The sequence below is a fragment of the Apodemus sylvaticus genome, chromosome 15, assembly GCF_947179515.1.
Source record: "Apodemus sylvaticus chromosome 15, mApoSyl1.1, whole genome shotgun sequence".
Lineage (NCBI taxonomy): Eukaryota > Metazoa > Chordata > Mammalia > Rodentia > Muridae > Apodemus > Apodemus sylvaticus.
Window position 1 is genome coordinate 63,130,933 of NC_067486.1, and position 12,515 is coordinate 63,143,447.

At 36.0% G+C, this 12,515-nt stretch overlaps 2 protein-coding genes across 3 annotated transcripts in view; both read left to right on the plus strand.

Annotated features, from left to right (window-relative positions):
* Positions 1-12,515, plus strand: part of Eaf2 (ELL associated factor 2) — a 1,192,577-nt gene that overhangs the window by 535,534 nt on the left and 644,528 nt on the right. The window lies entirely within an intron of this gene.
* Positions 1-12,515, plus strand: part of Stxbp5l (syntaxin binding protein 5L) — a 331,615-nt gene that overhangs the window by 252,443 nt on the left and 66,657 nt on the right. Inside the window, 1 exon segment of the mRNA XM_052158363.1 lies at positions 354-419. Within this exon segment, the coding sequence (XP_052014323.1) occupies positions 354-419 (66 nt within the window).

Here is a 12,515-nt window from a genome sequence, read left to right on the forward strand (position 1 = left end):
TGTTGGTTGTAATTTGATGCCACTGAATGAGCCACTTATAAATAAAATACTAAAAATATTTATAAAAATTTAAACTTGCAGTATCTCTTAAAAGATCTTTCTAAAATCAGTAACCTCCTAGAATAGAAGATTGTATTATATCTTTTAAAGCATTTTCTATTTCCTATTATTCTTGGTACAATTGCTAAGGAATTTATTAAGTATGTTGGTTGGTTCTTTATTAAATGCTTGAAGCAATAACAAAATAAGAATTACCTATGAAGTGTCAGCAAAATTTATCTGTCTTCTCTTTTTCTCTCCTTCCCTGTCTTCCTTTCTTCCCACCCCACACTCCCTCTCCCTTTCATTTTCAGGCTTAACAGAGCTGAATGACAGTCCAGTTCCCCTGGAACTTGAGCGCTGCAAGTCCCCCACCTCAGGTAAACATAGTGGTATTTTTCAAGCTTCTGGTAATTCACTGAAGTAAGCTATTTATTTTCATAAATATTTTAAAATTAGTACTTAATTTAATTTCTGAAATTTAATCATAAGTAGCTTTGTTTCCAAAATAAATAAAAATGAATGTCTTTTAAAATATCCTTGATCCAAATAAAAATGAGATCAGACATGAGTGTAATACTTTTAATTATATCATAGAGGATTATCTTTTTTCTTAGATACATTTAAAAGTTCCTAAAATGTGACAAATAAAAATAAATATTAGATCCAAAAATTGTCATTTATTGGTATAGCTAAATTTGTGAGAAATATAAACTTTAGTTTCATACAAAAATTATAGAATGTACCTGGGCCACTATTTTATGATATGTTGAAATTTATATTGATAAGTTAAAATGAAATCTAATGTGGCATAAAATAAAACATCTTTAAGATAAAGTATGAGCCCACTAAATGTACATATAAAAACACAAGGAGAGAGAGAGTTCTAGAGGTAAGTCTTTAAAGCAAATAAATTAATTAATATCTATGAATCGTAGGATTCTGAGCAGTTGCCTATTTTTTAAAAAATATAAAATAATATCTCAAAAATTATTTAGAATAATTTTAAAGTATCTATTCTGAATTTTTTAAATGTATAAAAATGTATAAAATTTTAGTACCTAATTATTGTATTTTGATAATGGATAGACATATTCCTACCGAATAACAGAAGTGACTGAAATATAGTTAAATGGTAGACTATTTGCCTAGCATGTACAAGGTCCTAAGTTGTGGTTCCAGCAATATAAAAGCTTTTTTCTCAGTATAGCAAAAGATATCATTACTTCTTATTTACATTATTTTTCTAATTTATATGGAACTGTTAAAACTTAATCATGCTTCTCAAAGCCTGTATCTGGATTTTAAAAATTCTTATGAAATTGCAGCATTTCTTCAATTTGTTCTACATTTATAAGCTGCTGATTCTTTTTCCTTGCTCTATAGGAATCTAGCCTATCTAGAATCTATTTTGTCCTGTGTGACATTTTCTTTTAATAAAATATTTCAGGTTTTATTTTATTGTTTTTTAAAGATAATTTTATTTGTATGCATGTGAGCCTACAAGAACATATGTGTACTACATATGTGAAGGAGCTTGAGGAGGCCAGACAAGCGCATCAGATCTGGATTGAAAATAACATTTTCAATTATTGTGAACATTTATGTTGGGAAACAAACCTGGTACCTCTGCAAGCACAATACTCTTAACCACAGTACTATCTCTCCAGCCCCATGTTGATTTTATCTTAAGATGCTTAATGAACTCTTTTTCTTTGGCACCATCATGAAGTAGGAAATCATTGCCTCATATCTAGAGTAACACAAAATGTTCTAGCAAATGTCCTGTCCTTTAAATTCCCCTCAATGTTCATTCTCCATATCATGTTGTAGAATTAACTTCCATAAACACTACTTTGCTATATTTTTTGTAGTTAGCAATATTTCACATAATTCAATAGGCTTTATCAGATTGTTGTACCAACTTAACTTTAAATTCTCTTCCTTAACCTGAGTTTGAGTAATAAACATTGAATTCTCCCTTCCATTCTGTTCTTACACATTGTTTCTGTCCTTCTGAAAAACTAAATGTTACTGGTAGTTTTTATTTATTTTCCAGACAGTTTGTATTTGTAAAACAAAAACAAACAAAAAGACATCTATTTCAGCCCCATATTTTATGTAATTTACCATAATCATGTTTGTGTTAACAAAGACGCACAGAAGGCTGGGCAGTATGGCAGGTTTTGATGTATATGCTCTAGGGATCTAACTCAGGTCCTCGCACATGTGCAATAGGCACTTTACTGATGAGCCGCCTCTTCCTCCTCTTCCTCCTAATCCTCTTCCTCTTCTCCTACTCCTTCTTCTCCTTCTACTCATCCTTCCTCTCCTCCTTCTCCCTCTCCTTCCTCTCTTTTCTCTTCTTCCTTTTCTCCTACTCCTTCTCCTTCTACCTATTCTTCCTCTCCTTCCTCTCCTTCTTCTCCCACTCCTTCCTCTCCTCCCTCTCTGTCCTCTTCTTCCTCTTCTACTACTCTTCCTCCTCTTCTCCTTCTCCCTCTCCTTCCTTTCCTTCCTATTCTTTCCCTTCTCTCCCTCTTCCTCCTCCTCCTTTTCCTCCTCTTCTCCTTCCTCTCTTTTGTCTCCTCCCTCTCCATCCTCTTCTTGCTCTTCTCCTCCTCATCCTCCTCTTCCTCCTCCTCTCCTTCTTCTCCTCCCTCTCCTTCCTCTCTTTTGTCTCCTCCCTCTCTTCTTCCTCTTCTCCTCTTCCTCCTCCTCCTCCTTCTGCACAAGGATTTGAGTAATTTTTGGAATTACTCTTTAAAGTTTAAGTACCACTTATCTATTGAAACAATTACTTCATGTATTCTTCATTTTTGCATACTTATGCTTTCTTTTTAAATAAATTTATCCCCATCATGGAAAAGTTTTATTTGACCTTAAACAATGTTTTAGTATTACTTATTTTAACTTTTAATTTCTACTTTATCTTTATCAATTACTTCTGCTTTCCTTATACTTTATTTTTCCTTTTTCAACTTTTTATGGTATATGTTTAATTTTTTATGTTCATTATTTATTACATGTTTCTATGATTATTCAGTGCTAAATTTCCCTTTGAACCCCATCCTAAATGTAACACAGGTTTTATACATGGTAATTTTATCAAAATCATTTTTTGTGCAATATACCTTTTTTTTCCTTTTTATTGGAAATAGTTTTTCCCATACACCCTCTCCTGATTACAGTTTCCACTTCCTCTATCCCTGCAAGTTTCTCCCACCTCCCTTCTCATCTGGATCTACCCAGTTTCTGTCTTTTGTTAGAAAGCAGACAGGTTTATAAGGGATATGTGTATATATATATATATCCATATATTATAATACAATATAATATAAAAGATAAAACAAAAACAAACAATTAGGACAAAATAACAGAAAAATATCAAGAAAGTCACTAGAAACAGACTATAGATGCAGAGATTCATTTGTACACACATTCAAGAATTCCATGAATACACAAAACTGGAAGCTATAATATATACATAAAAGACCCATTGGATTAAAAAAAAATAAGGGGGCTAGAGAGATTGCTCAGTGGTTATGGGCTCTGATTGCTTCTTTCAGAGAAACTGTGTTCAATTCCCAACACCCACACAGTAGCTCATAACTGTTGGTAACTCTGAGATCTGACAACCTCACGCAGTCATACATGCAGACAAAGCACCAATGTTTTAAAATTAAACAAAATAAAATTAAAACTAATAATTAAAACAATTAAATAAAAAATTAAAAAATAGAATTAACTAAAGGAAGAAAGAAGGGAAAATTCCTGACAGCTACGAGTCAAGGAACCTCCAATGATGCTGTTGAGTTCATTTTCTCCTGACATCTACTACTGACCATGAAGTCTACCATTAAGAGTAGTCTGTTTTCCAAGTGAAGCTGCATGGGAGAAGATTAAATTTTTATTTGGAAGTGGTTATCAATTGGAAATAGCTTCTGGGCTTATATTCAGAAGCACTGGGACCCCACGTAGTGCCAACCTGTGAGGTCCTGGGCATGCTATCTCATTGAGTTCATATGTGCCTTGGTCCTATTATGCTTATAAGGCCTTGTTTTCTTGGTATCCTCCATCCCCTCAGGTTCTTATACTTTTTCTGCCTCCTCATTCACAAGGTCCTTTCTGTATCATATCTGACTGCATATTTCCAACTGCTGCAGGAAGAAACTTTTCTGGTGATGGCAGAGCAAGACACTGATCTATGACTCTAACAGAGTATCATTAAGAGTCATTTTATTGCTACTTTTTTTTAAAAAGGATGATAATATTTGTCTTTACCCTCGGTTCCTAGACTATCTAGTTTCAAATAAGGTCAGATATGTATTCCATCTCCTGGACTGGACCTTCAGATACGTTATATATGGTTGGTCACTCCCATAAGCTTTGCGCCACCACTACACTAGCATATCTTGCAGGCAGGACACCACTGTAGACTGATGGTTTGTATTTCAGTAGTTGTTTGTTTCTCCATTGGTAAAGAACAGACTAACTTTCTGATATCAAGAACACTAGCCCATAGGAATGAAGGTTCTATGTAGGCATCAGCTCAACACCTCTGTGTTTAATGCATTGTGTAGGTATCTTCAGCTGTATGCCCTTGCTGTCAGTTTGGGAAGATAACTTATAATCTTGGCAACAGCCTAATATGTCTGATGTTCCCATGGCCACTTTGGCTAATAACTCTTGGAACTAAAAGCTTTGTTTGGTGACAAGAGATGGCCAGTTAGGGCTCTGTCTCTCCAATTATTTGATGATTTGATGCTATGTTTGTGTTTTAGGAAACTTCAACTCTATTAGGTTTTCATACTACCCCTCAAATGGCCCTTCATTTTAGCTGACTCTCGCTGCATTCCCTCATTCATGCTCCTCTCCCCTTCCTATCCCCACTTGGTATTATTTCACTCTTCCCTCCTAATCCATCTGTAACTATCTATTCTATTTTGCTTTTCTAAGACAACTTAGCTGCACCCATCGATCCTTACGGTACACCTAACATCTCTGGTTTTATGGATTCTACCTTGACTATTATTGACAACAGCTAATATACGAATATAAGTAAAGATATATCTTATTTGTCTTTCTGGATTTGGGTTACCTCACTCAGAATGATTTTTTTCTAGTTGCATTCATCTATACTTCTGACTTCCATTATTTCATTTTTTAATCTCTGAATACTATTCCATTTTTTCTCTTCATTCTTCTTCTTAGGTACACTTAGGCTGTTTCCAATTTTTGCTATTATGAGCAGAGCAGCAATGAATATAGATGATCAGTTTTCTCTGTTGTAGGATGAAGTATCTTTTGGCTGAAAACTCAAGAGTAGTATAACTGGATCTTGAGGTAGATGTATTCCCAGCTTCCTGAGGAACTGCTACACTGATTTCCACAGTCGCTGTCCTAGTTCATGCTCCCACCACAATGGATAAGTGTCCATTCCACTTACTCTACATCCTTGCCAGTATGAGCTATCATTTTTTTATTGATCTTAGTCATTCTGACAGGTGTATGATGTAAGCTCAACATAGTATTGATGTGCATTTCCCTGATGGCTAATAACGCTGAACATTTTGTTAAGTGTTTCTCAGCCATTTTGATGTCCTTGTTTGAGAATTCTCTATTTAGATATACACTCCATTTTTTAATTCAGTTATTTGTTTCCTTGATGTCCAGATTTTAAAGCTCTTTTCATGTTTATGTTAGATATTACCCCTCCATTAGATATATAGTTGGTAAAAATCTCTTCCCATTCTGTAGCTGACCACTCTGCCCTAATGATTGGTGTCCTTTGCAGTAAAAAGTTTTTCAGTTTCATGAGGTTTCATGAGGTTTTATGAGGTTCATAAGTTTTTCTTAGACTCTGTACTATTGATGCTCTCTTCAGAAAATCTTTTCCTGTCCCAATGAGTTCAAGACTATTCCATACTTTCTCTTCTATCAGGTTCATTGTATGTGACCTTATGTTGAGGTTTTTGGAGTTGAATTTTGTTCATGGAAATAAATATGGATCTATTTGTAGTCTTCTACTTACAGACATATAATTTGACCCATACCATTTGTTACAGATTCTGTCTCTTTTTTTCCAGTTTGTATTTCTGGTTTCTTTATCAAAAATCAGGTGTCTATAGCTATGTTGACTTATGTCTGAGTCTTCAATTGTACTCAATAAATCAAGGTGTCTAGGTTTTGGTGTGTGTGTGTGTGTGTGTGTGTGTGTCACAAGCATGCATAGATAATATGCTATACTTTATTATTGCTTTAGCTCTGTATTTCAGTTTGAAATTGGAGCTTGTGATAACTCTAGCAGTTCTTTTAATATTGTGTATTTTTTTAAGTTAGCTATCCTGGATTTCCAGCATTTCCATATGACGCTTAAAATTGTCATTTCAGGTTCTGTGAAGAATTGTGTTGAAATTTCGTAGAATTGCACAGAATACATAGATTATTTTTGTAGGATGGCCATTTTTTAGGTATATCCTTTATTTACACTTCAAATTTTGTCCCCTTTCCTGGTTCCTACCTCGCCCCAAAATCCCATAAGCCATCTCCCCTTCCCCAATCAATCCAGCCCAGCTTCCCTGTCCTGGTATTCCTCTATACAATGGTATCAAGTCTTTCCAGGACCAAGGGCCTCTCCCCTATTTGGTGTCCAACAAGATCATCCTCTGATGATGATGTGTCTGGGCCATGGGTAATTTCAAGTATTCTCTTTGGTTGATGGTTTTGTCCCTGGGAGCTCTAGGGTTATTTGGTGACTCATATGGTGACTCATATGGTGCTGCAAACTCCTTCAGCTCCTTTGGTCCTTTCTCTATCTCATCCACTGGGGACCCTGTGCTCAGTTCAATGGCTGGCTGAGAGTTTCCCCCTCTGTATTTGTTATGCACTAGCAAAGCCTCTCGGGTGACAACTGTATCTGGATCCTGTCATCAAGCACTTGTGGGCATCCACAATAGTATCTTGGTTTTGTAATTGTATATGGGATGGATTCCTAGGTGGGGTAGTATCTGGATGGTCTTTCCCTCAGACTCTGCTCCACACTTTGCCTATGTATCTCCTTCTGTGGGTATTTTGTTCCTCCTTCTAAGAAGGACCAGAGTATCCATACTTTGTTCTTCCTCCTTCTTGGGCATCATTTGACATGTGAATTGTGTCTTGGGTATTCTAAGCTTCTTGGCTAATTTCCACTTATCAGTAAGTGCATATCATGAGTGATTTTTTTGTGATTAGGTTACCTCACTCAGGATGACATTCTCTAATTCCATCCATTTGTCTAAGAATTTCATGAATTAATTGTTTTTAATGGCTGAATAGTACTCCATTGTGTATATATACCACATTTACTGTATCTATTCCTCTGTTGAGGGACATCTGAGTTCTTTCCAGATTCTGGCTATTATAAATAGGGCTAATATGAACATAGTGGAGCATGTGTCCTTATTACAAGCTTGAGAATCCTCTCAGTATATGCTGAAGAGTAGTATAGCAGGGTCCTCTGGTAGTATTATGGCCAGTTTTCTGAGGAACCGCCAGACTGATTTCCAAGTGGTTGTACCAGCTTGCAATCCTACCAGCCATGGAGGAGTGTTTCTCTTTCTCGACAACTTCTCCATTACCTGCTGTCTCCTGAGTTTTTTATCTTAGCCATTCTGACCGACATGAGGTGAAATCTCAGGGTTGTTTTTATTTGCATTTCCCTGATGATTAAGGATGTTGAACATTTCTTTAGGTGCTTCTCAGCCATACAATATTCCTCAGGTGAAAAATCTTTATCTCTGTACCCCATTTTTAATAGGGTTATTTGGTTCTCTGGAGTCTAACTTCTTGAGTTCTTTGTATATATTGGATATTATCCCTCTGTTGGATGTATGGTTGGTAAAGATCTTTTCCAAATTTGTTGGTTGCCGTTTTGTTCTACTGACAGTATCTTTGCTTTATAGAAACTTTGTAATTTTATGAGGTCCCATTTGCCAATTTGTGATCTTAGGGCATAGGCTATTGGGGTTCTATTCAGGAAATTTTTCCCTGTGCCTATGTGTTCAAGACTCTTCCCCAGTTTTTTTTCTATTAATTTCAGTGTGTCTGGTTTTTATGTGGAGGTCCGTGATCCACTTGGACTTGAGCTTAGTACAGGGGATAACCATTTTTACTATATTAATCCTACCAGTCCAGAAGCATGAGAAATCTCTCCATCTTCTGATATCTTCTTTGATTTTTTCATTTAATGTCTTGAAATTTTTATTTTATAGGTCTTTTACTTACTTGGTTAGAGGTACCCCAAGATACCTTGTATTATTTGAGGCCATTGTGAAATGTGTTGTTCCATGATTTCTTTCTCAGTCTATTTGTCATTGGTATATTGGAGGCCTACCAATGTTTATGAGTTAATTTTGTATAAGCTTCTTTGCTGAAAGTGTTTATCAGCTATAAGTGTGTCCAGGAGTAGATTTTGGGGTCACTTGTATATACTATCGATCATCTACAAATAAAAATACTTTGCCTTCTTCCTTTATAATTTGTATCTCCTTGATCTGCTTCAGTTGTCTTATGGCTCTAGTTAAGATTTAAGTACTCTGTCATGCAATAAAGACACATGCTCCATTATGTTCATAGCAGTCCTATTTATAATAGCCAGAAGCTGGAAAGAACCCAGATGTCCCTCAATGGAGGAATGGATACAAAAAATGTGGTATATTTACACAATGGAATACTACTCAGCAATTAAAAACAATGAATTCATGTAATTCTTAGGCAAATGGTTGGATCTGGAAAATATCATCCAAAATGAGGTAACCCAATCACAAAAGAACACACATGGAATATAGTCACTGATAAGTGGACATTAGCTCAGAAACTCTGAATACCCAAGATACAATTCACATATCAAATGACTCCCAAGAAGAAGGAAGGAGAGGTCCCGGATCCTGAAAAGGCTTGTTCCAGCATTGTAGGGGAGTACCAGTACAGAGAAGTAGGAGGAGGTTGATAGGAGAATGGGCGGAGGGAAGAAGGCTTAGGGAACTTATGGGGAAGTGGGAACCAGGAAAGGGAAAACCATTTGGAATGTAAACATAGAATATAGAAAATAAAAAAATTATAATTAAAAAAAAAGATTTAAGTACTATACTGAATAGGAATTGAGAAAGTGAATACCCTATCTTGTTCCTGATTTTAGTGAAATTGCTTTGACTTTCTCTCCATTTAAGTTGATGTTGGCTGTGGGCTTTTTGTTTGCCTTTATTATGTTGAGGTATATCCCTTATATCCCTAAGCTCTTGAATACTTTTATTATGAAGCGGTATTGAATTTTATTAAAGGCATTTTTGTATTTAGTGAGATAATTATGTGTTTTTTAATTTCAGCTTCTTTATATAGTGGATTGCATTATTTATCAGTTTACATATGTTGAGCCATCTTTCTAAGATGAAACTAACTTGGTCTTGATCTTACTTGGTACATTATCTTTTTGTTATGTTCCTGAGTAAGACCTATATTTACTGATCGGGCCAACATTACCTGATATGGTTATGAGAAATTAAATTAGACCAGGTTGGAGGGGCCACAGCAGGACTGAGGCTATGCCAAGCAATCAGACTCTTTATACCTTTATCAGAAACAGAATATGATGGCAATTGCCAGGATCAATATAGTTGTAGTTGCCAGGATACAATGTTGTGTGCGAATTATACAGAGTACACAAGATTAATGTTTAAGACCAATTTTCATGTCAAGTTTCCATGTTTTCTTGACTACATAGGGAACATACAGAGAAGCACAAAGTGGCTTGAACACTTCACTGTCTGAGGGAGTGCATCAGGGACTAGAAGGCACATTGTGCCTCAGGAGCCGTGCACTCTAACCTGAAAAACCTAAGGAGCATGCCTCTAAAGGCAGCTAGGCTAGGCCTGCTGAAGGGTTGCATTCCTGGATTCAGATGGAAGTACTTTATTGAGAATTTTGGCATCTAAGTTCAGAAAAGGAATTGATCTGTAATTTTCCTCTTTTGTTGGATCTTTATGTGGTTTGGGTATCTGAGTGACTGTGAGCTCATGAAACAAATTGGGCAGTGTTCGTTCTGTTTCTCTTTGTGAAATAATTTGAGTATTGGCATTAACTCTGCATGGAAAGTCTCATAGAATACTGCTGCAACACCATCTGGCACTGAGTTTTTTTCTTGGGTTGGGACTGGTAGACTTGTATATATTGTTTCTACTTCACTGGGGAATTATAGGTCTGTTTAAATTGATAATCTGATATTGATTTAACTTTGGCAAGTGCCATATGTCAAAAAATTATACATTTCATTTAAATTTTCCAAATTGGAGAAGATTTTTGAAGTATTTTGTTAGGATTATTTTGATACCTCTGCTCTTTTATTTATTTTTTTTTACTTATTCATTTTACATCCTGATCACTTCCCCTCTCCCAAATCTTTTCTCCATCACCCTTTCCTTCTCCTCTGAGCTAGTGGGGACCTCCAGAGTATTTCAACTCTGCAGGCTAGGTGCTTCTTCTCCCACTGAGGTCAGACAAGGCATCCCAGCTTGAAGAACATATTTTACAGACAGGCCGTAACTTTTGGGATAGCCCCCATTCCAGTTGTTCAGGACCCACATGAAGACCAAGCTGTACATCTGTTACATATGTGCAGAGAGGCCTAGGTCCAGCCCATGTATGTTCTTGGTTGGTGGTTCAGAATTTGAGAGCCACAAGGGTCCATGAGGTAATGTCTTATCTTTATTACTGAGGTATGTTTCTCATATGCAGCAAAAAGGTGGATCCTGTTTTCATATCCATTCTATTATCCTGTATCTTTTTATTGGGAAATTGAGTCCATTGATGTTGAGAGATATTAATGACCAGTGATTGTTATTTCCTGTTATTTTGATGTTGGTGGTGTCTGAATTTGGCTTTGTCTTGAAACATCTTGTTTTCTCTGTCTGTGGTGAATGAGAGTTTTGCTGGGTATGGTAGTCTAAGTTGGCACCTGTAGTTTTTTCTTTTTTTTTTTTTTTTTTTAGAGATTGAAAAATATCTTTCCAGGTCCTTCTAGCTTTTCGAGTCTTTGTTGAGAAGTATACTGTTATTCTGATAGGTCTCCCTTTCTGATCCAGTGAAATTGGTGTTCTATAAGTTTTTTATATGTTTATAGGCATCTTTTTCTTTATGTTGAGAACTAATCTTCTATGATTTTGTTGAGAATATTTTCTGGGCCTTGGAGTTGGGACTCTTCACCTTCTTCTATTCCTATTATTTTTAGATTAGGTCTTTTCATGGTATCCAAGATTTCCTGTATGTATTGTGTTAGGAATTCTTTTAGACGTAACCTTTTCTTTGACTGGTGTATCAATTTCTTTCATTGTGTCTTCTATACCTGAGATTCTCTCTTCCATCTCCTGTATTCTGTTGGTGATACTTGCAACTGATGTTCCCATTCCCTTCCCTAGGATTTTCATCTCCAAGATTTCCTCAGTTTGTGTTTTCTTTATTGCTTCTATTTCTACTTTCAGGTCTTGCACAGTTTTATTCATTTCCTTCACCTGTTTAATTGTATTTTCCTATATGTCTTTAAGGGATTTATTTCCTCTTTAAAGACCTCCATCTGGTTTATTGTATTTTACTGTGTTTCTTTAAGGGATTTATTCATTTCCTCTTTAAAGCCCTCTAGCAACTTTATGGGATTGGATTTAAGGTCATTTTCTTGTTTTTCAGCTGTGTTAGGATATCCATGATTTGCTGTAGTGGAGAATCTGTGCTTTGGATTTGTCATATTTCCTGGCTTTTGATTGTGTTCTTTCAAGGGCCTTTAGCAATCTGGATAGTTTTGGTCCCTGTATGTTCTTGTTGTAGTAGGTATTGGGAAAGGGGTAAGCCTTGATGGTCTTGGTGTGGCAGGCCTCTAATGGGTACACTTGGGCTATATGGTTCTTGACCTGCAGGTCTGTATGGTTTAGGAACCTCAGGTCCAATGAACATGGGTGGAGAGGTGGCGGTATAATGGAGGTCTCCCTGGGCTAGCAGACTGCTCAAGGCAACTTGCCTGGGCCAGAGGGTTCAGAGAGCAGGGAAGATCTCTATGTCTGTTCTTATGCCCTCTTTTCATTTCTAATTTTTGTTAGTTGAATATTACCTCTTTGCCTTTTTGTTAATTTGGATTAGGGTTTGTCAATATTATTGATTTTCTCAAGGAACCAACTCTTTGTTTCATTGATTCTTTGTATTATTTTGTTGTTGTTTATAATTTTTATTTAATTCAGCCTTAAGTTTGAATACTTCTTCCCTGTACTCTTTTTTGTTGTTGTTGTTCAATAGCCTTCAGGTGCTCTGTTGTTAGTATAAGATCTCTCCAATTTTCTTATGTAAGCACTTAGTGCTATGAACTTTCTTCTTAGCATCTCTCTTATTGTGTACAATAAATTTTGTTTTGTGTTTGTGTTGGTTGAATTTTAGTAGAGAGTTTAATTTTAGTAGAG